The sequence below is a fragment of the Cervus elaphus genome, chromosome 6, assembly GCF_910594005.1.
Source record: "Cervus elaphus chromosome 6, mCerEla1.1, whole genome shotgun sequence".
Lineage (NCBI taxonomy): Eukaryota > Metazoa > Chordata > Mammalia > Artiodactyla > Cervidae > Cervus > Cervus elaphus.
Window position 1 is genome coordinate 11,936,184 of NC_057820.1, and position 25,841 is coordinate 11,962,024.

General features: G+C 48.5%; 1 protein-coding gene across 1 annotated transcript in view; it reads left to right on the forward strand.

Moving 5' to 3' along the window:
• Positions 1–25,841, forward strand: part of SLC2A9 (solute carrier family 2 member 9) — a 208,141-nt gene that overhangs the window by 168,686 nt on the left and 13,614 nt on the right. The window contains exon 12 of the mRNA XM_043906186.1: positions 14,502–14,629. Coding sequence (XP_043762121.1) covers positions 14,502–14,629 — 128 coding nt within the window. The remainder of the gene's footprint in view (positions 1–14,501; positions 14,630–25,841) is intronic.

Sequence of the window (25,841 nt, forward strand, 5' to 3'; positions counted from 1 at the left end):
TCTGCCTGCAATGCAGGAGACCCAGGTGTCATCCCTGGGTTGGGAAGATTCCCCTGGAGAAGGAAATGGCAACCCACTCCAGTGTTCTTGCCTGGAGAATCCCATGGACAGAGGAGCCTGGTGGGCTACAGTCCACAGAGTCTCAAAGAGTTGGACGTGACTGTGTGAATAACATACATAAATACATAAATTATAAAGGGCTTCTCTGTGGCTCAGCAGTGAAAAATCCACCTGCAATGCAGGGGACACGGGTTCGGTCCTTGGGTCAGGAACATCCCCCGGAGGAGGGCATGACAGCTCACTCCAGTATTCTAGCCTGGAGAATCCCATGGACAGAGGAGCTTGGTGGGCTACAATCCATGGGGTCGGTCACAAAGAGTAGGACACAGCTGAAGCAACTGAGCATAGTATAAATTGTAAAATAATTATAAACAATTATGACCTATAAACTGGAAAAATAACCTGGAGAGTACAAATTCCGTGAACTTGAGGGTCAAGTACAGTAAAGAGGAGCAGGATGAGTAAGGTTGACAGGAAAGTGCATTCATTAATTTAAAAGTATTTATCAAGCACTCCTATGTTGATCCGGCACCCTAGACACACTGGTGAATGGCAGAGAGACATGATCTTAGTTCTTGCATCTTACGTCTTGGAGGGGCGAGATGGGGTGGGGGAGTGCTCAGACCCCAAGCAGCCACTGCCAACAAGTGCATATTTATAGGACCCTGTCCAGTAAACTAATACTTTAAGATGAGTGACATGAACTAAGAAGGAAAAAATAGGGTGAGAGCTGAAGTGGTAAGTGAAGAGTTGCCTTTAGTGAATGTGGGCAGGAGGGGCTGCTGTGAGCACTGGAGGCAAGGCTGGGATGCTGAGAAGGAAGTGGCCCTGTGAGGATCTAGGGAAAGGATGTGCAAAGGTCCTGAGGCAGAAACTACTTGACAGGTTCAGGGAAGGCTGGAGTGTTGTCAGTAAGGGAGAGAAGTGAAGTTAGAGGTGAAGTTGGACAGAAAGAGGGGCCCAGAGATGGAGGAACTTGTAGCTCTCTGGTAAGCAGCTAGGATTTTATTTTCAATGCAGTGGGATATTACTGGAATATTGAAGCAAGGAGGAATTTGATCCAATCTCAAAATATTAGCAGTGTGGCTGTATTTTCAGTCTTTCATTCAGCAAGTTGTTAGTAATCACCTTTTCTGCATATGACTCCATTCTAGTCCCAGGAGATGAAAAGAGGAGTATGACTTACCTAGTGGAGAGGCAGCCGGTTTCATTCATTGATTCGTCCATTGACCAATGTTCATTGAGCTCTCGTACTCTATACAGTGAGACTGTTCTAGAAATTAGGGCAGGGCATGGAACAAGACCCTGATGCTGGGAAAGAATGAGGGCAGGAGGAGAAGGGAGCGACAGAGGATGAGATGGTTCGATGGCATCATTGACTCAATGGACATGAGTTTGAGCAAACTCTGGAAGATAGTGAAGGACAGGGAAGCCTGGCGTGCTGCCATCCATGGGGTCGCAAAGTATCAGACATGATTTAGCAACTGAACAAATGGAACAAAACAGATGATGTATGTGCCTCCAAGGAGCTGACATTCTGTCAGAGGAGGGTTAGAGTAAGCACATAAAAATATAAATATGTAAAAATACTGATGAGTGCTCTAAAGAAAGGCCATGCAAAATGAGAGGGAGGAGATGGTGGAAGGGTGCTATCTGAGATGGGCAGGGGGGCACAGAAGACCTCCTTAGGAGAGGTGACAATGAAGCAGAGATCTGAGAGATGGGAGGGAGGCCTCCGGGCATGTATCTGAAGACAAGCAGCTCAGGTAGAGGGGACAGCCAGTGCACAGGCCCTGGTGTGATTCCCTGCTCGCAGCTGCCAAGGTGCTGATCCAGGTAGCAAGATGCACCAGTGAGTGAGACGAAGATGTGGTCTTTGTGCATGCCAGCCTCAGGGAGGACCTTTCGGGGAAGGAGGAATCTGGAAGCCAGGGCCTCAGAGAGGAGCAGGACTCAGGCTAAGGCTCCATGTAACAGCTGAATTCATTCTTTTGCAAGAAGTAAGCTCCCCGTCACTTGAGGTATACAAGGAACTGTGCTGATGGGACTCCACAGAAAGGAGCCAGGCAGACCTGGAGTCCAGCCCTCCAGAGCTGAATGGAAGTGAATGGAAGGGCACCAATTCATGGGGGGCGGGCCGTGACTGGTCATGTTCCCCAGTGGCAGGGGGCTATGAGCTTGCAGAGGAAGAGGGCAGTGGTAAATTTTAAAAGGTGAGAGTTTTTCAGGTGAGAAGAGAAGGCAAGGAAAGGGGATCCCGTAGGAGCCACCAGGTGCAGGCCAGGTGTGGTGGGCCCTGCAGGCTGTCCTCGCTGCCTTTGCCCTGTCCAGCAAGGTAGCAGCTTCGCTGGCAGGAGAACCGAGGCTGTGAAAACAGGCCAGCTGAGCAGCTGTGGTCCCGCCCAGCAGGAAGGGTTCTGTTCCCCCCACCTTCAGGAGCCCAGGCTGAGCGGACCCCCATGGACTTCAGCTTTTTGATTTGGAAATGATTCAGCTGTACTGAGGCAGGCACATCACAGCCAGTCTGGGATGGAAACATAGCTGGGGCTGCTACTTCGGCAAAGACAGCGCTCCCCAACTTCCAAGGGGAGTTTCTATCTCAGTCTGAACATCTGCCACGGCCGCGGGAGCTGGGGGCCACGAGGATTTGAGGAGATTTGAGATTTTGCCTGGAAAAGAATAAGCTCACCTCTCCACTGAGGACACTCCGAGGAAAGTGAGGAAAAGCCCCAAGGCCTGTCGAGGTCACGCGTGCACAAAGCACTTCAACTTGGCCACGCGAGATGTATTCCAGCATCCCTCCTGGGCCTCCCGTTTTAACTGTTTACATGGGCTTCCTTCCCTGTGCACCCCGACTCAGCCTCATCGCTGGCGTGGCAGGGAGACCACATGTCAAATCCCTGCCACATGTTAGATGAATGACCTTGGGCAAGTCGCCTCCCCTTTCTGAGACTCAGTTCCTTCATCTTTAAGCTGGGGATAACACGACCTACCTAGAAAGAGCAAGCAGCTCTTAATTACTATAATTAATTAACTACATATTAGTATATAGTAATTAATATATGTTAATCACTTAATTAATTACTATAGCGCTGCACAGGCGGCCACACCATGGGCAGGCAGCACGTGGTAGGTATTATTATGTTCAAGCTGTTGGCATTGACTGAGAGGATCTCTGGAAGGTCCAGTAGACCTGGGTTTGAATCGCTCCTCTGCCGCTGCCTGACCAGCTATGGGACCTCAGTTGAGAGTTTTCACCTTGAGCCGGATTCCCTCCTCAGCGGTTTGCCTGGGACAGTGTTAGCTTGCCCTGGGTGTCCAGATGTCATTATTAAGAGTAGCCCCCAAGTCTCTGAAAACACATCATACGGTCTCCCCACCCATTGATCAATGGGGCACGACATGGCCACCCTCCAAGATGAACAAGGAAAAAGCAAAGGAAAACTCCTGATGAATTTGAAAGTGCCTGCCCGCCGTAAGTCAGCCTCAGCCAAGTCGCATTTACAGAAACGTCTTCTAGCCAAAGAGAAGCAGCGATTAAATTCTACCAGATAGCCAGGCATGAGGGCATCATTGACAGCAGGCAGCAGGATATGTTGAAAACTTCATTCTCCATCTTTCTTGCTCTCCGCATTGCTCATGTGTTGAGTCTCCACAAAGCCCAGCTCCTGCCCTCACCAAACCCACATTTGAAAGCCCTTTCCACTGTCTCTTCTGCTCAGTTCTTTTGGAGATCAATTCGATTCGTCTGGAAATACTAGCAACTTGACTTTTCTCTTTCCCCACATCTCATAAACACAATAACCTCTGCTAATGTCAAGAGATAAGTTGATATGCCAGTGCAGTGACCAGCCACCCCCGCGGTTTCTGAAATGCAGGACATTCTGTTTGCAAAGCTGGGACAAGCTAGTGGCCCAGGAGTCTAGGTTATAACTCAACTGCTGTTCAGAAGAGCAGGCTGGCCTGGGCTTCAGTCTTGGGCAGTGCAGGACTTTGAAAACAAGGATGGGTTTCCCCACAAAGAGATGCTAAGTTAAGGACTCGAGGAAAGTAGTTTATTAATATTTGGGGGTTGATCCCAGGAAATGCCTGAAAATGGGCAACTGAAGTGGGAAAGGAAGGAAGTAGAAGAAAGAGACGTTCTTGCTGCATGCTAAGTTGCTCAGTCGTGTCCGACTCTGCGACCCTAGGGACTATAGCCCGCCAGGCTCCTCTGTCCATGGGATTCTCCAGGCAAGAACATTGGAGTGGGTTGCCTCCTCCAGGGGGTCTTCCCAACCCATGGAAGGTACAATCGTGAGCATATTACTTCTCCAGACAACCAGAGCAGAATCCTGCTGAAAAGCTCTAGGAAATATACATTTCAGAGTCATCCCCTCGGAAGTATGCATCCAAACTCCCTGCAGTCAGTCTGGGGAGAAAGAGGTGTCAACTCCCCAGCCCTCTGGCTGATGGAAAGCCAGACAAAGCCATGTGCCAGGGTTGCAGCTGGCAGGAGGGTGCTGGGTCAGCTGCCCTGAGATGGGAGGGGGGCCTGGAATAAGGGTGGACCACCAACCACATGTGCTTCAGCATTCTGGGATCTCGAGACAGCACCGTGAACCCACAGGATCTAAGATGCCATCTAGCCCGGGGACCATCACTCAGTCGGAACTGTGTTCCCAGTGCCCAGCACCACCTCAGCTCAGAGCCAAGAACTCAGTCGTTTGTGCACGCTAAATGAATGTACAAAACCACTCTGCCAAGACCCAGGCTGAGGGTGTGACTGCCTTGGCTCATTCAAGGCTGCCTTAAGGTGCAGCACCCAGACCAAAGACCCTTCCTTATCCAGGCACCCTTGCCTGTCTGCTTCGACAGCCCTTCCAGTGCTCATCCAAAGGAAGGGTGTTGAAGTGTGCCCAGGAGAGCTGACTACGGAGACCTCTGATCTCTGACTTTGTGGAAATGTAAACTCCTGACAAAGCTTTGAAGCATCATCCAAGGGTGTGAACCCACCAAACAGAACAAACACGTCACCGTGAGCTGGTCCTGATAGATTTGAACTGTGTTTTCCTACCTGCTAATTAGCTGCCTGCGCTCATTAGAGTGTGCAGCTCCTCATTTTTAATTAGGATTAGCAGAGTCCGTGTGGCCTTATGTGGCCTCTTTTCTCCTGAAATGCTTCAAAAGCATCCCCTCCCCCATAAACTCCAGCACAGAAACTTTCAAACTGAAGAATGGGTCTTCTTAACAGTCCAGATGAAAGAAATTCCACTGGAATAAAATCTTTATCAAAACGCACTAATTGGTAGTCAAAAGGGGACTCACTCTGTATTTCAGTGGAGCACAGTTTAAGAAGGCAGCTAAGTCTATGATTGATCCCATGCAAATTCTGGTGAGAATCACAGAAGATGGTCGTTAATGATGCTGAAAGCCTTGCAGTGCTTTTACACAAACTTTTTCCAGTTTTTTTCCTCAAGTTCTCAATGATCATGTCCTAACCAGCGTCCTTATCTGCCTCCACACTCTCCCTTCACCAATGCAAGCTCCACTCCATGCCCGGCGATACTTTCCCATCACAAATCTGATGATGGCTCTCTCCTGCCAAACCCTTACGGCTGGCCACTGCACCTCCCACCTGCAAACTCCGAACCCCCTCGCATAGTGATCTAGACCCTGGGATCCGCCCAGTGGGCCCTCCAGACGATGCCTCTTCTATCCTATCTCCTCCACCCCAAGCTGGATTCCCCCCAAACAGCATCCTCTAGACCCTCTCCCATATTCTGCCCCATGCTGGCCCCAGGACCTGGTTAGCCCTCCATCCACAGAGTAAATTTCCACTCACACTTACAAGACCTGTTTAACCATCCTCATTTCCTGTCTAGTCATCCATTCCACAAGCATCTATTGAGCATAAACGTCTATTAATAGACGCAGGTTGCTACAGGGAGGAAAAGAAACAAGATATCTGCCCACAAAGAATATAACAAGCAAGCAAAGAATACAGGAATGAAGAGGCGATGATGCCATCCATGGGAGGAATAGGTGGTGGGGACAGGACCACCTCCTCCTGTCTAGTTCAATTCACACCTGCCTCTCACTTTCCCTCCTGGAGGAGCCTCCCTTCCATTTCCTTAGGAGACATGCTCTATGCAAGCTAGAACACAGGCTGGGGTCAGGACCTCTGCTGGCTAACTCCTTGGGCTGTGGTTAGGCTGGGAGAAAGGGGAGAAAGGTGGCATGACTTCTATATTATCACCTACTGGGAGCCACATACTATTCAAGGGTTCTCATGGCAGGAATGCTGGAGTGGATTGCCATTTCCTCCTCCAGGAAGTGAAAAGGGAAAAAGCTGGCTTGAAACTCAACATTAAAAAAGCTAAGATTATGGCATCCGGCCCCATTACTTCATGGGAAAAAGTGGAAGCAGTGACAGATTTTATTTTCGGGGGCTCCAAAGTCACCACAGATGGTGACTGAAGCCATGAAATTAAAAGATGCTTGCTTCTTGGAAGGAAAGTTATAACAAACGTAGACAGTGTATTAAAAAGGTCTGTATACCTTGCTGACAAAGGTCCGTATAGTCAAAGCTATGGTTTTTCCAGTCATGTACAGATGTGAGAATTGGACCATAAAGAAGGCTGAGCACCAAAGAATTGATGCTTTTGAACTGTGGTGCTGAAGACTCTTGAGAGTCCCTTGGACTGCAAGGAGATCCAACCAGTCCATCCTAAAGGAAATCAGTCCTGAATATTCTTTGGAAGGACTGATGCTGAAGCTGAAATTCCAATACTTTGGCCACCTAATGCAAAAAGCCAACTCATTGGAAAACACCCTGAGGTTGGGAAAAATTGAAGGCAGGAGAAGGGGGCAACAGAGGACAAGATGGTTAGACAACATCACTGACTCAATGAACATGAATTTGAGCAAACTCCAGGAAACAGTGGAAGACAGAGGAGCCTGATGGGCTACAGCCCATGGGGTCACAAAGAGCTGGACACAACTTAGTGACTGAACAACAAACAAAAACCAGGAACCAAGCCCGTGATAAACCAACTGCTACATCCCTTGTGACCTGGATTGTGTCCAAAGCCGGGGGCATGCCCAGCAGTGGGAATAGTCTCAGCATGTGCAGGAGCTAGGAATTCCCAGGAAGGACATTGACTAGAGCAGACATGCTAGTTTGGAAATCCTCAAACATGGAGACTCACACTTCACCTCTCTGGCCTCAGTCTCCCCATTTGGCAAATGGGGGTGGGGCTGGACAGGTGGTACTTGATTTTTTAATATTTTATTTTATTTATTTATTTGGCTATGCCAGGTCTTAGTTGCAGCACATAGCATCTTTAGTTGCAGAATGCAAACTCTCAGTTGTGGCATATCTGGTTCCCTGACCAGGGATTGGACCCACGCCCCCTGCACTGGGAGCACAGAGTCTTAGCCACTGGACCACCAGGAAAGTCTCCAGGTGGTACTCAATTTTGCAGCATCTCTGGATACAAAAGGAGCAAACTGCCTTTGCTCTTTCAGTTCAGACCAGTGACTCCTGGTGACTTGTAATTCCTCCTTACCCATGATCAACCACGTCTGATGCCATATCCCTATGAAATTTGTCACTTGAGCTCTGAAAAAATTTAAAACTCCACAAAGGGAAAACTTTTCCAGAGCCTGGCACACAGGAAGTACTTAATGCCTGAACTATTTTTATGGTTAAAATTGCTCAGAAGAGGCGTGGTCCAGGAGAATGTTAGTCTTGTGATGGCTTTGGCTTTCTTGACTTAGTGGGGCCCCAGATGCTGGCAGCTCCTGGAAATCAGAAGTTAAATTTGTCCATGGGGATTCTCCAAGCACAAATACTGGAGTGGGTGCCATGCCCTCCTCCAGGGGATCTTCCCGACCCAGGGGTAGAACCCAGGTCTCCTGCATTGCAGGCAGATTCTTTACCAGCTGAGCCACCAGGGAAGCCCAAGAATACCGGAGTGGGTAGCCTATCCCTTCTCCGGGGATCTTCCCAACCCAGGAATCCAACTGGAGTCTCCTGCATTGCAGGCGGATTCTTTACCAGCTGAGCTACCAGGGAAGCCCCCCAGCATCTGGCCCATAGTCAATACACAATGAACGTATATTAAGTGAATGAATGAAGAGAAGAAGAGCTATCGCAGTTGACATGGTTGAGCCTTTGCTATGTATTGTACACTTTGCTAAGCAGTCTCATTTTTTTCATTTTTGTGAGTATTTATGTATTTGGTTGCTCAGGTCTTAGTTGAAGCACGCAGGATCATTGCTGCATCCTCTGGGATCTTTCACTGCAATGCACGGATCCTCTCTTGTTGCTCTGAGTCATGTGGGATCATACTTCCCCAACCAGGGATCGAACCTGAGTCCCCCACTTTGCAATGCAGATTCTCTAATCCACTGAACCACCAGGGAAGTCCTCAGCCCTGTCTCATTTAATCCCCACACGATGCTAAGAGGTAGGAACTATGGCTCTATCCTCATTTTATGGATGGGAAAGTTTAGAGCCATGTGACTTGCCTGTGGTCTCACACACACAGGCTAGAAGTGGAGAGTTTATCTGACTCCAAAGCCAGTGCTGTTAGCTGTTAGCCTGGGTGCCTTGGCATAGTCATAATTGACATGTGCCAAGTCAACAGATCTTACTGAGGTTTCAAATAGCTCATCCCCATGCTCAGGTTATAGGTGGGAAGACTGAGGCTTAGAGGAGAACCAAAACCTCCCACCTTGCAGTTTGCAGAGCCAGAGGCGCCCACTGAGTCAGGATGGGACAAGCCTCTGCAAGGGCTACAAGGGTGTAGGCATCCGAGCTCCCCAGAGACAGAAGGACAGCCCTGCTTCTCCCATTTGGCTGAATAGGCAGCCTCAAAGCTGTGGAACTTCCCAAGCATTCAGCCTCCTTCCTGCATTGACTGGGCTCTGGTGCCAGCTCCCTGTCCTCAAGCTGCAGGCTGTGCTTACCATCATAAAACACAGCTCTTTGGAAACCCTGTCTTTATCCTCTGTCTAACATCTCCTAGGGAAAGAGCAAGGGAGAGAATCTCTTCCCCACACCAGAAGCTCTTGGTTTGGGGACCAGGCCTGACTTCCCAGATGGCACTAGTGGTAAAGAACCCACCTGCCCATGCAGGAGACATAAGACGTGGGTTCTATCCCTGGGTCGAGAAGATCCCCTGGAGGAGGGCATGGCAACCCACTCCAGGATTCTTGCCTGGAGAATCTCAAGGACAGAGGAGCCTGGCGGGCTACAGTCCATGAGGTCACACAGAGTCGGACACGACTTGGCACTCACTATCATTTACAGCTTGTGCTGCCTTGAGCAAGCCATTCTGCTACGCTGTGCCTTGGTTTCCTCACATGTCCAGTGGAGGATTAGGATGTGAACTAGTAGATTCTGAAAATACTCAGCAAAGGACTTGGTACATAAACGTTGGATGAAAATGGGTGAGCAAATGGACAAGCAAGATTAAGCCTAGTGAAAAACAGCAGAATAGCCATAAAGAATTTTCAAAATAATTATATTTGATTTAAAAATTTTAATAAGCTATTTTTTTCAAAGCTGGTACTCCAGGGGAAAATGTGTTTTAAAGGATTATGTGATTTATGGACACACTGATGGAGATTTTTAAAGGGATTTCTAGGCCTTTTAAAGGGCTTTTGAAATTGACGATAGTGGTTCCATTGAAGAATTTTAATGAACATGAATCATAAGAAAGTTTGGACAGCTGCGTTTTATTTCTTTTATGTAGAAATTGAGATTTTTCTCAGGTACCTGGCAAGAGTTAGGAAACAGCAGAGCAAGAGGATGGGAACTAAAGAAAATGTTTAGAGAAGCTTGCCAGGAGCAAAAATAACAGGACAGACACACATTGCTAAGCTTGCTGCATCTGATCCTCAAAACAATGCTAAGGGGTAGGAACTAGTCTTATCATCATTTCATAGATGTGAAAACTGAGAGCTATAGATGTCCTTACCTCCAGTATTCTTACCTGGAGAATTCCATGGACAGAGGAGCCTGGCAGGACTACAGTCCATGGGGTCTCAAAGAGTCAGACATGACTGAATGACTTTCACTCACTCACTTGGTCACATAGCCAGTAGATAGAGATGTGGGAATTGAAATCAGGTTTGTATCCTGCAGGAGAAAGGTTGTGAGACTAGACCTGTGTCAGACGGCTCCTCGTGGTGGACACCAGGGTTGCAGTTGTCCAAGAAAACTTGGTTGTTGCAACAGCTAAGCCAGAGACACAGGAGCTGAGTGCCATATGCCGCCCAGTGCCCTTAACCATAATTACATCCCATCCCATGCACTAACCATCATGGATATGCCCGGGCATGCTCTAACTGTCATGTGATACTACCACATAGTGGAAAAAAGTGAAAGTGAAGTCGATCACTCATGTCCGACTCTTTGCGACCCCGTGGACTGTAGCCCACCAGGCTCCTCTGTCCATGGGATCCCAGGCAAGAATACTGAGTGGGTTGCCATTTCCTTCTCCAGGGGATCTTCCCAACCCAAGGATTGAACCTGGGTCTTCCGCATTTCAGGCAGACTCTTTACCATCTGAGCCACCAGGGGAATCCTATGACCATATAGTAGTAATAACTAAGTGAAATAATGTATGTCAAATGCTTTTCCCAATGCCTGCCACAGTTACCACCACCATCATTCAGCAGCTGCAGCAGTACCATTATCTCTACCTTCATCACTATCACCATCACTTCTATCATAATCACTGTCATTATCACCATCCTAGCTACCATCATCACCACCACCATCACCATCATCACCATCATTATCACTAGCATCATTATCATCATCACCACCACCATTTTTAGCATCATTATCACAGCTGACAGCATTATCACCACCATCACCTTCACCACTATCATCACCATCACCACTATCATCACCATCACCTTCACCACTATCATCACCATCATCACCATCACCTTTACCACTATCATCACCATCACCATCATCACCATCACCACTATCATCACCATCACCACTATGATCACCATCACCATCATCACCATCACCACTATCATCACCATCATCACCATCACCATTACTAGTATCATCACCATCACCATCATCACCATCACCTTCACCACTATCATCACCATCACCATCATCACCATTACTAGTATCATCACCATCACCATCATCACCATCACCTTCACCACTATCATCACCATCACCATCATCACCATCACCACTATCATCACCATCACCACTATGATCACCATCACCATCATCACCATCACCACTATCATCACCATCATCACCATCACCATTACTAGTATCATCACCATCACCATCATCACCATCACCTTCACCACTATCATCACCATCACCATCATCACCATTACTAGTATCATCACCATCACCATCATCACCATCACCTTCACCACTATCATCACCGTCACCATCACCACTATCATCACCATCATCACCATCACCATCATCACCATCACCTTCACCGCTATCATCACCATCACCTTCACCACTATCACCCATCACCACTATCATCACCATCACCATCATCTTCACCATCACCATTACTAGTATCATCACCATCACCACTATCATCACCATCACCATCATCACTATCATCACCATCACCGTTATCACTCCTGTCAATAGACCTTGGGCTAGTCACACCCCTTCTTTGAGTTATAGTTAGTTCATAAAATGGGAGGAAATAATGCAGATGAGTTTAAAACTATTATTCTAGTAGCTAACAATTATTGAATAATTAACATTTATTCAGTACTTCACATGGGGCAGACTTATACTAAGTGATTGCACACAGTACTTCATTTAAACCTCACAAACCCCCTCCTCCCACTAGTAAGTCCCTTCTATCATACCTCACTTGTGATAGGTCTGCATTCTAGAGGGATCTGGTGGACCCAGAACTTCCACCTGTTCTTACTGACACCAGAGCCCTAACCCGCCATGTCTCACCACCTTCTCTGGCTGGGGAGTTCGAATGAAATAATGGAAATGAAAACCCATAGGCACTGTGGGCTGTGCAGGATTCTCATGGTTGCTTAGATTTGTCCTGCAGGGGTGGCCTGAAGGCCTGAGAAGAAAAGAGAGAGGAGACATGATGTAGATGTCCTGTGAACCCAGGGTGTCTTAACCATTCCTCCACTGATCGTGTGAATCTTTACAGAGTACCTGCTATGTGTGTCCTAGGTCCTGTGCTGGGAGGAGGCTCCGCCACCAGTAAACAAGTTGTGGCCTCAGCCCTGAACAACAAAGAAAGTGCAGGGAGGCAGGTTTGTCAATATTCTGCTGCACTGTAAACTAATAAACTGGCAACAGAAGTGTTAATAAGTTATCTACAGACGCTTCCAAAACACACCCAGGGAAGTCAGGAAGGTGAAACACCAGCTCTCAGCGCCGTGAACTGCCCCCGGGATGTGCAGCAAGGCTCGTGGCAGTGGGAGTGTCAGTCACACGTGCTCCGCAGACCTAAGGCTGGTTGTCATGGACTTCAGGGTGCAACCATTTTTCCTGCACATCGTTTTGACAGACACCTTGAAGATAAAGCATCCACCTTTTTGTAGCAAACAGTATATCAAACCTTTTCAAAATCAAATGTCAAGCATTTACTTCAAGTACGTAAATATCAGCCACCTGTCTACTCTGCCAGGCAAATGGAGATGCCAGCTTCCCTGGAGGGCTCACAGTCTAGCAGGGCCGGGGCGGGGCGTGGGTCATGGGTGGTCCATTCTGAGTCATTTTTGAGATGCAGACTCCAAGGTTTGCTGGCAGCATGCTGGGGCAGTCGTGGTGAAAGCTCTGAAGAGACACAGGCTTGAGCTGGTCCTGGCTGTGTGACCATGGGTTGATTGGTTGAACCTGATGATGAGTGCTGTGGTTTCAGGGTGCCGTGCTCACCCTGAAAGCTTTGCATCCATGGGATGGAATCTACCCAAATCAGCCCCTTCCATCCATCCCCACCACTGCCAGCCGAACCCTCTAGACCACCATCATCTGCTCCTGCCAGCCCCAACAGCCTCCTGCATCCTCCAGTCCTTCCTCCAAACAGCAGTGGTCTCTATGAAATGCAAATTGACCACATTAACCCCTCCTGTAAACCTCTCATTGGTTTTCCTCAATGGTAGCCTCTCTCCTTGATCTCCAGAGGCTGCTTAACTGGCCCTGCTCACCTTTGCCATCCCATCTCCTTCCTCTATCCCCTCCATCAGATGTCCAAACAAGATAGCCTCTATTATAGACCTTGTTGTTTTTCAGTCTCTCAGTCATGTCCGAGCCTTTGTGACCCCATGGACCACAGCACGCCAGGCCTCCCTCTCCATCACCATCTCCTGGAGCTTGCTCAGACTCATGTCCATTGAGTCGGTGATGCCATCCAACCATCTCATCCTGGGTCATTCCCTTCTCCTCCTGCCCTCAATCTTTCCCAGCATCAGAGTCTTTTCCAACAAGTAGGCTCTTTGCATCAGGTGGCCAAAGTATTCGGAGCTTCAGCATCAGGCCTTCCAGTGAATATTCAGGGTTGATTTCCTTTTGGATTGACTGGTTTGATCTCCTTGCAGTCCAAGGGACTCTCAGGAGTCTTCTCAATCCTTTTCATCCCTCAAGGTCTCTGTCCTTCCATAAGCATGATCATCCCAAGTCTTCACAAGCTGAATCTCCTCCTTTAAGCCATATTTCCACCATCACCTGCCCAGAGAGTTCTCCTCACCACTGCTAACGTGGCTCTCCACCCCCTCCATTGCCTTGAGCATTTCTTCCAGTGCTTATCACATGCTGCATTAGTTATCATTCCCTCAATTCCTTTGTAATAGACAAGTCATCCTTTTTCCCCCACCAGATAAGGGAGTCTCAGAAGGGCAGGGGCATGACCACTCTCCTCCAGGACTGTGGAGCCAGCCCCAGCACAGCCAGTAATCACTGAATCTTGATGGAATGAGTGAATCCAGCCTGTGCGTGTGTGCTAAGTCACTTCAGTCACGTCCAACTCTTTGCGACCCCATGGACTGTAACCTGCCAGGCTCCCCTATCCATGGGATTCTCCAGGCCAGAATACTGGAGTGGGTTGCCATGCCTTCCTCCAGGGGATCTTCCCAACCCAGAGATTGGACCTGAGTCTCTCATGTCTCATGTTTTGGCAGGTGGATTCTTTACCCCTATTGCCACCTGGGAAGTCCAACCTAGTGATTCCCAAACTGAGACGGGAGAGCCTAGAAGATGAATCATCTCTCATTTGGGAGGACCAGGTCAGAGAAATGGTTTGTGTATCTTTAGGGGTTACAGGCTACAATTCCAACACTCAAGCCCAAAAGTGTCACTCTCCCAGGCAGAACCGTCTCTTACCAGGAGGGGCTCCCCTGCCAAACAGAGATGGGTGCTGGTGGCCAGACCTCCCTGGGGTGATTAACCCATGCCTTGGCTCTGGTTGCAGGTGGCATTCCCTTCATCCTGACCAGTGAGTTCTTCCAGCAAGCCCAGCGGCCAGCTGCCTTTACCGTGGTGGGCACTGTCAACTGGCTCTCCAACTTTGCCGTCGGCCTCCTCTTCCCATTCATTCAGGTGAGACGGACACGGGGGCTCTTGGTCATGAGAGGCCCTCCAAGTGATGGATGATTCATAATGCAAAGGTTGATTCTCTCTCAAATAGAAATTCTGTTGGCCTGAGGATAGGAGAAATGTGCTTTTGCCCAAACTCTAATCCTCTTTCTCCCTCCTATATCTTTTGGGAGTTGCCCCTGGGTGCTAAGGGCTGTCTTGGGGCAGATTCGCATCACTGAAGGTCTGCAGGGAATCCTCGGTGAGAACCTCAAACCTGCAATGCACTTGCCCTGGTGTGAGACAAGGTCTGTGTCATGGTTCCAGTACCCATGCCACCCTGCCATGCCTGTAGCATCCTCGTTGTCTTCAGCATCACCACAGCTAATGGGGGTCATTGTCCCAAGGGTGACCACCTTTAACAGGAGAATGATAACTCAGGAAACAGATACAAGTTCTTTCTGTATAAGGAGGCCAGTGTGGCTGGAACCAAAGGAGCACAAGAGACAAGAGAGGTGATAAAAGATATCAGAGAGCTCTCCAGGGCCAGGAACACAAAAGACAAGGACTTTACAAGTGTTCCTCACAGAACAAGGGGCCCAGCTGCACTCCAGGAGGGAGGCTTAGGCTTCCCTGCTCTAAGGCCCACTAGGGCTCCCCGCTATTCAGAGAGCAGGTGACACCAGGTGAAGGTGAGACTCCATCAGAAACCTCTGAGCAAGCCCACCCTCTATTTGGGGGGCTTAATTCAACCCTCCCCAGCCCCTCCATTAATCCTCTGCCTGTTCCTTAACTAGCGCCAAGCCCAGCACATTTCAGAGACTCTGCTGCAGGCAGGTCCACATGATGGGAACTCCTACATGCCCAGCTATAGAGCAGTTACTCTGCACCAGGCTATGAATTCACGATGCCCTCAGGCAGCCCTGCACTGTGGTTTCTCATCCTCTCCATCCTACAGAGAAGCTGAGGTGCAGGGAGTAGACGGGGTCAGCCCGAGGTTCCAAGTCATCAATCAAATGGGTGGCTCCGCCCCGCCCCCTCTTCTCTTCCGCATTCTCCATCTACTGCTCTGTCTTCTCAGGCTCAGAGTTAAGGGCTGCCCCACTGTGTAACTTGTAAAGCCTCCTGACTTAGCTACAGCCACTGCATCTCTGAAACAGTGACACAGGGAGGTCACAGACCAGGGAATCCACATCCATCTCCTCCATCCTCAGGGCATGTTTGTTTGGCTGTGCTCAAAGCATAACAAGTTGTCTGTTCAACTGACTTCAGACCTTCAGTGGCTTCTCCCAGTTTGGCTCCAAGCCAACAGAGCTGGGTGTCAGTAAAATATTCATTATCGTGGGGAAAATTCTCTTCCAGTCGTTTTTCTCTCAGCTCATAGCTCCCCATCTTCCTATAGATTAAGTGCAGATTCTGCCCCAGAGCTTTTTTTTTTTCCCCCTAGCATATGGTGGCTCAGACGGCAAAGCATTCTGCCTGCAATGAGGGAGACCTGGGTTCGATCCCTGGGTTGGGAAGATCCCCTGGAGAAGGAAATGGCAACCCACTGCAGTACTCTTGCCTGGAAAATCCCGTGGATTGAGGAACCTGGTAGGCTACAGACCATGGGGTCGCAAAGAGTTGGACATGACTGAACAACTTCACTTTCTGCCCCAGAGCTTTAGGGATGATGGTTGGCAGAGCCCTCTCCCTCTGGAATAACTGCCCCATGGAAGGTGGAAGGAATGTGGCAAGTCTCACACCTGCCAGTTAAGACCTTGGCATGGCAGTAATCTGTGTTCCAGGCAAACTCCCATGAGTGAAAATCACACAGCCACACCTTACCTCAGGAGAAATGCATGCTGCCTAGTGTCCCAAAGGGGAGGAGCTAGAAAGTCTGTGTCCTTCCCTGACGAGGGCCCTAGGCTGCTTCTCAAGGAAGGAAGTCAGGCTCAGCAGGCTTGGGAGACTTGCCCAAGGCCCGGGAGCTGGTAAGAATCTGTAAGAACACAGTCACAGCCACAGACTTCTGCCCTTCCTCTCCCTTCACGGTTTTTACAGGTTTCACACTCCTTTCACAATAACCCAATTTCTGACGGCTTAGAAGATGTGTTAGAGGGTCACTTCATTCCAACTGACTCAGTTCCAGCTGCACACTCACCTGGCTGGAAACCCCAGGAGCCTGAGAGGTGTCTGGTATCATTGTTCATGCTGGGTCACCCTGCTGTGATGAGCCAGGGCAGAGTAGGACTCTGAGTGCCATAATGCCCTTCCTGAAAGAGCTGCATGCTAAGACTGTCACCACATGTACGGATGCTTCCATTTGTGCTATCAGGCTGCCCTCATAGAGAAGTCAGCCCCTGGGATGCTGAGAGCCTGGTCAGGAGCAGGGGCCAAGACAAAGGAGGGCACAGCCTTGTCTAAAGTCTCAGGGGCAAAACTGGTGCCCCCTACCCACAGAGCTGGGCCCTGCCAGGCACAAGTGATACACGTGTGCATGCCCGTCTTAGAGCATCCAGACTGGCTGATTCCTCTCAGAGGCGTCAGGGTACAGGTGCCACAGGAGGCCTGGGGGAATCACTCTTTACAGGCATGGGTTTCAGGGCTTGCGGCAGTTCAGGGAGAAGTACAGGGGCTGGCAAAGAAAGACAGGGCTGGGAAGGCCTGGAAGGCAGGTCTCTGATCCTTTCCCTGGGAGGCGTCGGGCTCAGGCAAGTGCCATTATGGCCTCATTTCACAGGCGGACAAAGGGGTGCACAGAAAGGTTAAGTCCCTTAGCCAGGGTTGCCCAGCTAACATAACGAATGGCGGAGGGGGAACTGAAACCCTTGCACCTCCGGGGTGTGCATTCCTGACCCCTGGACTCTACAATATCCACCAAGAGTCACACATCTTCACCAATGTCTCCCGTGCAGAGGGTGAAAGGTGCCAATACAGGCTTAAAAATGACACTGTCAAGGGCTTCCATGGCAACTCAGAGATAAAGAATCTGCTTGCAATTCAGGAGATGCTGGTTTGATACCTGAATTGGGAAGATCCCCTGGAGTAGGAAACGGCTCAGTTCAGTTCAGTTCAGTTGCTCAGTTCAGTTGCTCAGTTCAGTGTTTGACTCTTTATGACCCCGTGGACTGCAGCATTAAGGCCTCTCAGTCCATCCCCAACTCCCGGAGTTTACTCAAACTCATGTCCGTTGAGTTGGTGATACCATCCAACCATCTCATCCTCTGTTGTCCCTTTCTCCTCCTGCCATCAATCTTTCCCAGAATCGGGGTCTTTTCAAATGAGTCAGCTCTTTACATCAAGTGGCCAAAGTATTGGAGTTTCAGCTTCAACATCAGTCCTTCCAATGAACATTCAGGACTAATTTCCTTTAGGATAGACTGGTTGGATCTCCTTGTAGTCCAAGGGACTCTCAAGAGTCTTCTCCAATACCACAGTTCAAAAGCATCAATTCTTGGACGCTCAGCTTTTTTTATAGTCCAACTCTCACTTCCATACATGACTACTGGAAAAACCATAGCCTTGACTAGATGGACCTGACCTGCCTCTTGAGAAATCTGTATGCAGGTCAGGAAGCAACAGTTAGAACTGGACATGGAACAACAGACTAGTTCCAAATAGGAAAAGGAGTACGTCAAGGCTGTATATTGTCACCCTGCTTATTTAACTTCTATGCAGAGTACATCATGAGAAACGCTGAACTGGATGAAGCACAAGCTGGAATCAAGATTGCCAGGAGAAATATCAATAACCTCAGATGTGCAGATGACACCACCCTTATGGCAGAAAGTGAAGAAGAACGAAAGAGCCTCTTGAGGAAAGCGAAAAAGGAGAGTGAAAAAGTTGGCTTAAAGCTCAATATTCAGAAAAGTCAGATCATGGCATCCGGTCCCATCACTTCATGGCAAATAGATGGGGAAACAGTGGGAACAGTGTCAGACTTTATTTTGGGGGGCTCCAAAATCACAGCAGATGGTGATCGCAGCCATGAAATTAAAAGACGTTTACTCCTTGGAAGGAAAGTTATGACCAACCTAAGACAGCATATTAAAAAGCAGAGACATTGCTTTGCCAACAAGGGAAATGGTTACCCACTCCAGTATTCTTGCCTGGAAATCCCATGGACAGAGGAGCCTGGCGGGCTACAGTACGTGGGATCGCAAAGAGCTGGACACGACTGAGTAAACGACAACAACCAAGGGTCTAAATGACTGTGGACTTGTCTTGTCAAATTCCTCAAGCACATTATTTGGGGGAACCAATTTAGGGTGGAAGCTAGTGGTCAGAGCAGGCATGGCTACCCCCCTTACCGACCTGAGAAATCCTGTGTCAAGCCCCTGGCCCAGCACCTGGAGGCCACTCTCCCTGGCACTGAGATGGACACTGGTTCTTGTCAGCCTGCAGAGCAGACCCGGTCATTGCCACGTGCTCCTGGGCTCCCAGCTGCCCTGATGCTTCTGCGTGCTGAGTGAGAGGCCGGAGCAATCACTCCATGGATCTTCCACCCTGTTGTCTGGCAAGATAGCCACAACTTTAGGAACTCTGCTTGTAGCACTTAATAAGCCTGGAAACAGGTTGAGGGCTCAGGATTTGTCATCAGAGGACCTGGGTTTGAGTCCCTGCTCTCTGCTGATATGCTGTCTGAGCTGGGATTTCTCCAGACCTCTGTTCCTCGTCTGTGTACGGAAGATGATAACAGAGCTTCCTCCTAGAGTTATTGTGAGAGGATATCACAATACTTGCAGTTTTATTACACATGGGTCACAGAGGAGGACAGGCCATAGGCAGCGGTGGCAAAGATGCAGACAGGTGGATGAGTTTCAGCAGGTGGGACCTCAGGGAGTCTGAAGGGGATGCGAGTCAGCAAAGTGGTAACACTGAGTTGAGGAATGGGGAGTGCGTGCCTTTCCCGGGACTGCTGTAACAAATTAACACACACTGGGTGGCTTAAAACAATAGAAATCTACTCTCTTCTAGCTGTGGAGGCCAGAAGTCCCAAATCAGTCTCCCTGATTTTTGAGCCAAAGTCAAGGTGTTGAAAGTCAAGATTTTTGAGTCTCCTTTGAGCCAAAGTCAAAGTGTTGCATAGCCGAGGACACGAAGTACAGGTGGGTTTTGGAAGCCAGGCTTGGACACAAGGTCGGAGGTACCAAGAAACCCGGTGGATGTGATGCTGAGTTCCTGACTACTGCCCCCTAGGGTGAGCACAAGGGGGCCCTGAGACCCCTAGGAGGAGTCAGGCGATGCCAGTTCTTGGGTGGTAGGGCTCCTGGTAGATTACAAAAGGGCCTGGACACACTTAGTAGCCAGAAACAGAGTGGATATTTATGTACTAAGTACAAATAGTAATTGCATCCCAGGCCTTTGTGTCAGGCATCTGATATTTCTTCAGTAAATGTTGGGTAGACCCTACGAGACCTTGAATGCTCCGCTAGAAACTTGCCATTGGTCCTGTAGACCAGGAGTTCTCAGCTCCAGAAACATGAGATCCATGGATCAGGGGGAAGGGTGCGTAAGATAAACGATTAATGCTTGGGACCTGCCACCACCATCACCAAGATTCTGAATCAGTGTGTGTGGGGGTGGAGAGGGGGAGGGGATTGGAATTATCAATATTTTTTTTAAGTATTCCAGATGATTCTAAGCATAGCTGTGGTTGAGAATCCACCATGCATATACTTAGGAAACAATGATGGAGACCAAGCAGTATGATTCATCCTGGCCACCTGGAGGCTAGATTGAGTGGGTAGAGAAAAGCTTGTGGGCAGGGAGACTTGGCGTCTGGGGTAATCTATCACCTGCAGGAGAAATGGTGCTCAGAGTTGGATTAGGATGATGGCGAGGGGATGGGAGTGGGGTGGGGAGAGCAGTCAGGAGCAGAGTAAATCCACTTTGCAGAGTGGGGAGGAGGATCTTACATAAGGCAGCACCTGGCCCAGATGCATCACCCTGGCTGGACGGACAGCCAAGCTGATGACAGTCACCTTGCCATCAGGACCAATCGCACATCTTTGGTCTTCATCACCTTTAGTTACAGACCAGTGTCAGCCAATCAGCAGCACTGCCTTTAAAGTTGAACTCAGACACCTCTGAACTGGTCCACAAAAGATGTATATGATTTCAACACTGCCATTGGCATCATCATCAGAAGATTTTATCCATAAAACAAGGGCTTCTTGAGAGGCCCACCTGATGGCCAGGCCTTCTTTCCTCCTTAAACTTGACCTTCAGCCCAGCTCATCCTTCCCTTTCCCAGCAGCCCATTAGTGCGGTGCTGATTGTCGATTTGTTCCCAGGCAGGATGTCCATGGATGTGACCCTAGCTCCACAGTTCAGAAGTTCCAAAGCACAGAGCCTTCCAAAAATATTCGGTCCCTTCTTCCTTGCTATTTAGTGGGAAGGCATTTTATAGGTCAGCAACTTTTTTAATAGTTCTCCCCATTGAACCCTTTGTGTAAGCAAAACTTTCAAACTTAAAAAAGAAGGAGCCAGGACTAAATAGATGAAATGTATGAAATGATTCCAGATGAATTCAAAACCAAATGTGAAAAGTGAAACTAAAAATCAAACAAAGGACAAAGTAGGAAGGTATCTCTGTGACCCAGGCTGGGGATGAACAAGGCCCCTAACAGCATAAACAGTGGGGGGAGAAGGGACATGTCCAATTATATCAAAATGAGTGGGGGGAGGTTTCCAGCCAATGAGGAATGGCAAGGTCAAGGGTTCTACAGATGATGACAGAAGCCATTTGTGACCTCTAAACCAATCAGGGAATAGCACTTAGAGTAAGAAGGACCTCCTGTGAGCCAAGAATAAAAGAGCCCGAGTCCCTCTAGGAGAGGGGATCAGAAATAGGAAAGGGCACTTCCCAGACAAGAAGCCTAAATGGTAACACAGGGGAAGAGAAGATTTAAACTCATTTAAATCAAAGAGAGGAAAACTACCCTAATAACATACCTCTGTGTATTTGTCCAGTTGTCAAAATTAGACATCTGGAGAATACCAAGTGTTGACAGAGACCTAGGGAATTAGGAACCCTCAGGCACTGGTGGAGCAGTCTAGTGCCAAATCATCACATTGCTTTGTCGCTCAGTCGTGTCCGACTCTTTGCAGCCTCATAGACTGTAGCCTTTGAGGCTCCTCTGTCCATGGAATTCTCCAGGAAATAATGCTGGAGTGGGTTGCCAGTTCCCCCTCCAGGGGATCTTCCCAACCCAGGGACTGAGCCCACGTCTCTTGTGTCTCCTGCATTGGAGGCCAAGTTCTTTACCACTAGCGCCACCTGGGAAGCCCAATTAATATCAAGTATCCATATATCCTGTGACCCCAAACTCCACCCAGAGATTTTTGCAAAGGTACTGTGCAGGGATATTAACTACAGTACTGTCTGTGGCAACAAGGGATGAGAGGTAACCTGAGCAGCCACACCTTGGGGGAAGCATAAATAAAGCGTAGTAGGTATACGGTACCAGAAAGTTATGCTGCAGTGAAAAGCAGTGAACTAAATCTTGACCAACAAGATGTGTGAATCTAAACCCAGTGGTGAAAGAAGTAAAGCACTGAGTAGAGTCTGTAGCCCGGTGCTGTTTATGTAAATTTAAAACACAGACATGAAGCAACAATACAGGTTTTCACCAAAAAAAATAACAGAAGGCAGTTGATGGAAAGAAAGATGATGGATAGGAAAAGTGAAAGTGAAATTTGCTCAGTCCTGTCTGACTCTTTGCGACCCCACGGACTGTATAGTCCTGGCCTGAAATTCTCCAGGCCAGAATACTGGAGTGGGTTGCCTTTCCCTTCTCCAGGGGATCTTCCCAGTCCAGAGATCGAACCCAGGTCTTCCACATTGCAGGCAGACTCTTTACCAGCTGAGCCACAAGGGAAGCCCTTGTATAGTTATGAGGCAATTCTAATTATACATGGCTCAGGTGCACTGTAGCAACTATGAAAATAGAGTGAAAACACTCATGTTATGAGTTAATGATGCTGTTTCCTACCCTTCCTTCAAATACTGGTAATTTTTCATACTTATAAAAACTAGAACCTTTTTTTTTTTTTTGCTTTGGTTTTTGCTTTTCTCACCTGGCATCATAGTATACACATTTCCTTATGCCCATGGACGTGATTCTTGCCTGGAGAATTCTGTGGACTGTGGAAAAGTTCCTGCCAGCTAGAGCTTCCCCAGGGTCTCCGGGTTTTCAGGGATTGTTCAGGAAACCTTGAGGGTATGACTTTGACTTGAGCTGAATGGCCCTGCTGGCCACTCCACTGATGGAGACACCGGTCAGGAGGCCACATTTAGAATTAGGGAAATGTCAGCCTCCTGACCCAAGCCAGGGAAGATGATGGTTAAATTTCCTTTCTGGATGGGAGTGAAGGCAGAGAGCCAGGTTCTTGGGGCTGCCCCTGGCAATGATGAAGGCACTGGGAAAATGCAGGACTCACAAGCTCACCCTGCTGGGACCCTCCCATGGGATCACCTTCTGTTTGTTGTCGTCTCCATAAGGGAACCATGTCCATGTTAGAGCGCATCTCGGAGCCATGTCAGCCATAATCAAGAGCCACTGTACTCACCTCCTGGGGCTGCCATAGCAAAGTTCCACAGACTGGGGGGCTTAAACAACAGAATTGTTGTTTTCTCACACCTGAGACAAAGGCTTTTGCAAGGTTGATTTCTTCTGAGGCTTGTAGACAGCCGTCTTCTCCCTGTGTCCTCACATGGCCTTCCTTCTGGGCATGTCTGGTCCTAATAGTCTCTTCTTATAAGAAAACAAGTCACATGGATCAGGGCCCACCTATGGGCCCTTATCACCTTATCACCTTATCATTTTCCCTTATCACCTCCTAAAGACCCTGTCTCCAGATACAGTCCCCCTGAGGTACTGGGGGATAGAATTTCAACATACAAATCATGTGCAGGCTCAGTCACTCAGTCATGTCCAACTCTTTGTGACTCCATGGACTGTCGCCTGCCAGGCTCCTCTGTCCATAGATTTTTCAGGCAAGAATACTGGAATGGGTAGCCATTTCCTACTCGAGGCTTAGTAAGTGGTAGCTGCTGTGATTGGTGGTGGTTCTCATTGCCTTTATGTGCCAGGTACTATGTTAGCTACAAATGATCACATCATGAGTTCACCCCTCCTACCCATCTCATTGTGGTTCCTTCTTTATGTCTTTGTTGTAGAGATCTTTTTCTGGTGGGTTCCAAGCTTTTTCATTGATGGTTGTCCTGCAGACAGTTATGACTTTGGTGTCGTCCTAAAAGGAGGTGAGCTCAGGGTCTTTCTATGCCATCTTGGCCACTCTCCAGGTACAAATGAGAAATAAGAAGAAACCACACAGACGTTGGGGTCTGACAACCTGAACTTGAATCCTGGCTTTGCAGCTCAGCAGTTTGGAAGCCTGGCACACTGCAGTCCATGGGATCACCAAGAGTCAGAGATGACAGTGACCGAACAACAACAAAGTTTGGTAAAGAGCAGGCTGGTCAAACTTTGTCTGACTTTGGTTACCCTCCAAGCCATAATTTTCATGTCTACAAAATGAGAGAATTGCCCCCACTTTTGCAGCAGGGCTCTGCAAAGAATAAGAGACAAAGTCAAGGCTTCAGCACAATGTCTACCCACAGATGCTAAGGGACAGTTGCTGTCATGATCACTATGGGAAGGTTGTTTCCTGCCGGGAGATCTTAGGATCACCTGGAAAGAGGGGACAGGACAGAAAGATCAACCATGATAAACACCGGAAACTTGCACCATCCCTTACTAGCTGAACCATCAGGACACGTGGCCTCCCAAAGCTTGCTTTCTCCCCCTCCTTTCTCTTTCTCTCCTCTCCTGTAAAGTGTTCTAGATGGACTGAGCCAGGCTGCCTTGATTCCTGGGGAGATTACTAGACTGCCTTCTCCTCTGAGCCTTTGTTGTGGTCAGCATCCTTGGGACCCTTGGATCATCGGTTGTAAACGCCTCCAGATGACTTGGCCTCTGCCATGAGCATCAGTATTTTCTGATTGGAAGAAAATTGCATGCAAATGTATGCCTGCTGGATTCCACTGGAGTTAAAAAATTCCTTTTGAGTTCAACAAAATCTGGAGGGGAGAAGATGATTCTTTTCAACTTGGAAAATATTAGGTCATGTCCCAAATGCCTGTGCAAAGCAAGGAGGAAAGCTGATGCTGATCTGGGATGGTGGGCTCCAAGAGGAAGCGAAGCTTCCCCCCAGCCTCTCTGGATGGGCCAGGTACTCCTCCCAGGGAGAGAGCATCTTTCACCCGCTCAGCCCCTGCGGGTGCCAGCTTCATACTAAGACCTAGAGACAGGGAAATGAACAGTGAGGTACAAGCTGCCCTGACATCTCAGAAAGAACAGATGTGACTCATGGGAAGTATGTAGTTTCACAGGAGGATGTAAAATGAAGGGCTTAACTGGGCTGACCTGTGTAACAACCTCTCAAGCTAAGACCGAGGAAGCACATGTGTGGAACGGGGGGAGGGAGGTGATGCCTGGCAGGGAGATGGAAGAAGATGTTGGCAGAAGCCTTGAGCAGGCATGGAGCAGGCATCCAGTGAAAGGAGAGGATTGCAGTCATTCTGAGGGAGAACAGGGAGCTGAGGCCAAATCCCTCGAGGCATTGAAAGCACAGGAGGGATTTGGGGTTTATCCGAAGGACTCTGGGAAGCCATTTCATGATTTTAAGACATGATCCATTTTGTGCTTTTAAAACACTTCTTCAGCTGCCTGCTGGGAACTAGATTCAGGGCAGGGGCAGGAGAAATGGATGCTAAGGTGATAGAAATCAGAATGGTGTTGCACAGTACGGGTGGGGCAGGGAGGGGGGGGAATTGACTAGAAAATGGCACAAGGAAATTTCTGGAGTAATAGAGGTGTTCTGCCTCTTAAGAAAGGTGTTGGTTACATATGGGCATACTTTTCTCCAAACACATTGAACTATGCATTTAACAGGGACTTCCCTGGTGATTCAGTGGTAAAGAATCCACCTGCAAATGCAGGAGATGTGGGTTCAATTATTGGGTTGGGAAGAACCCCTAGAGATGGAAATGGTATCCATTATTCTTGCCTGGGAAATCCCATGGACAGAGGAGCCTGGCGGGCTACAGACCATGGGGTTGCAAAGAGTCAGACACGACCTAGTGATTAAACAACAACAGTGCACTTAAGGTTTGGGCAAATTCTTTCTTGATAAAAAGTTGTATATGTTTTTATTTTTAATTTTAATGTTTTATTTTCTGCTGGGG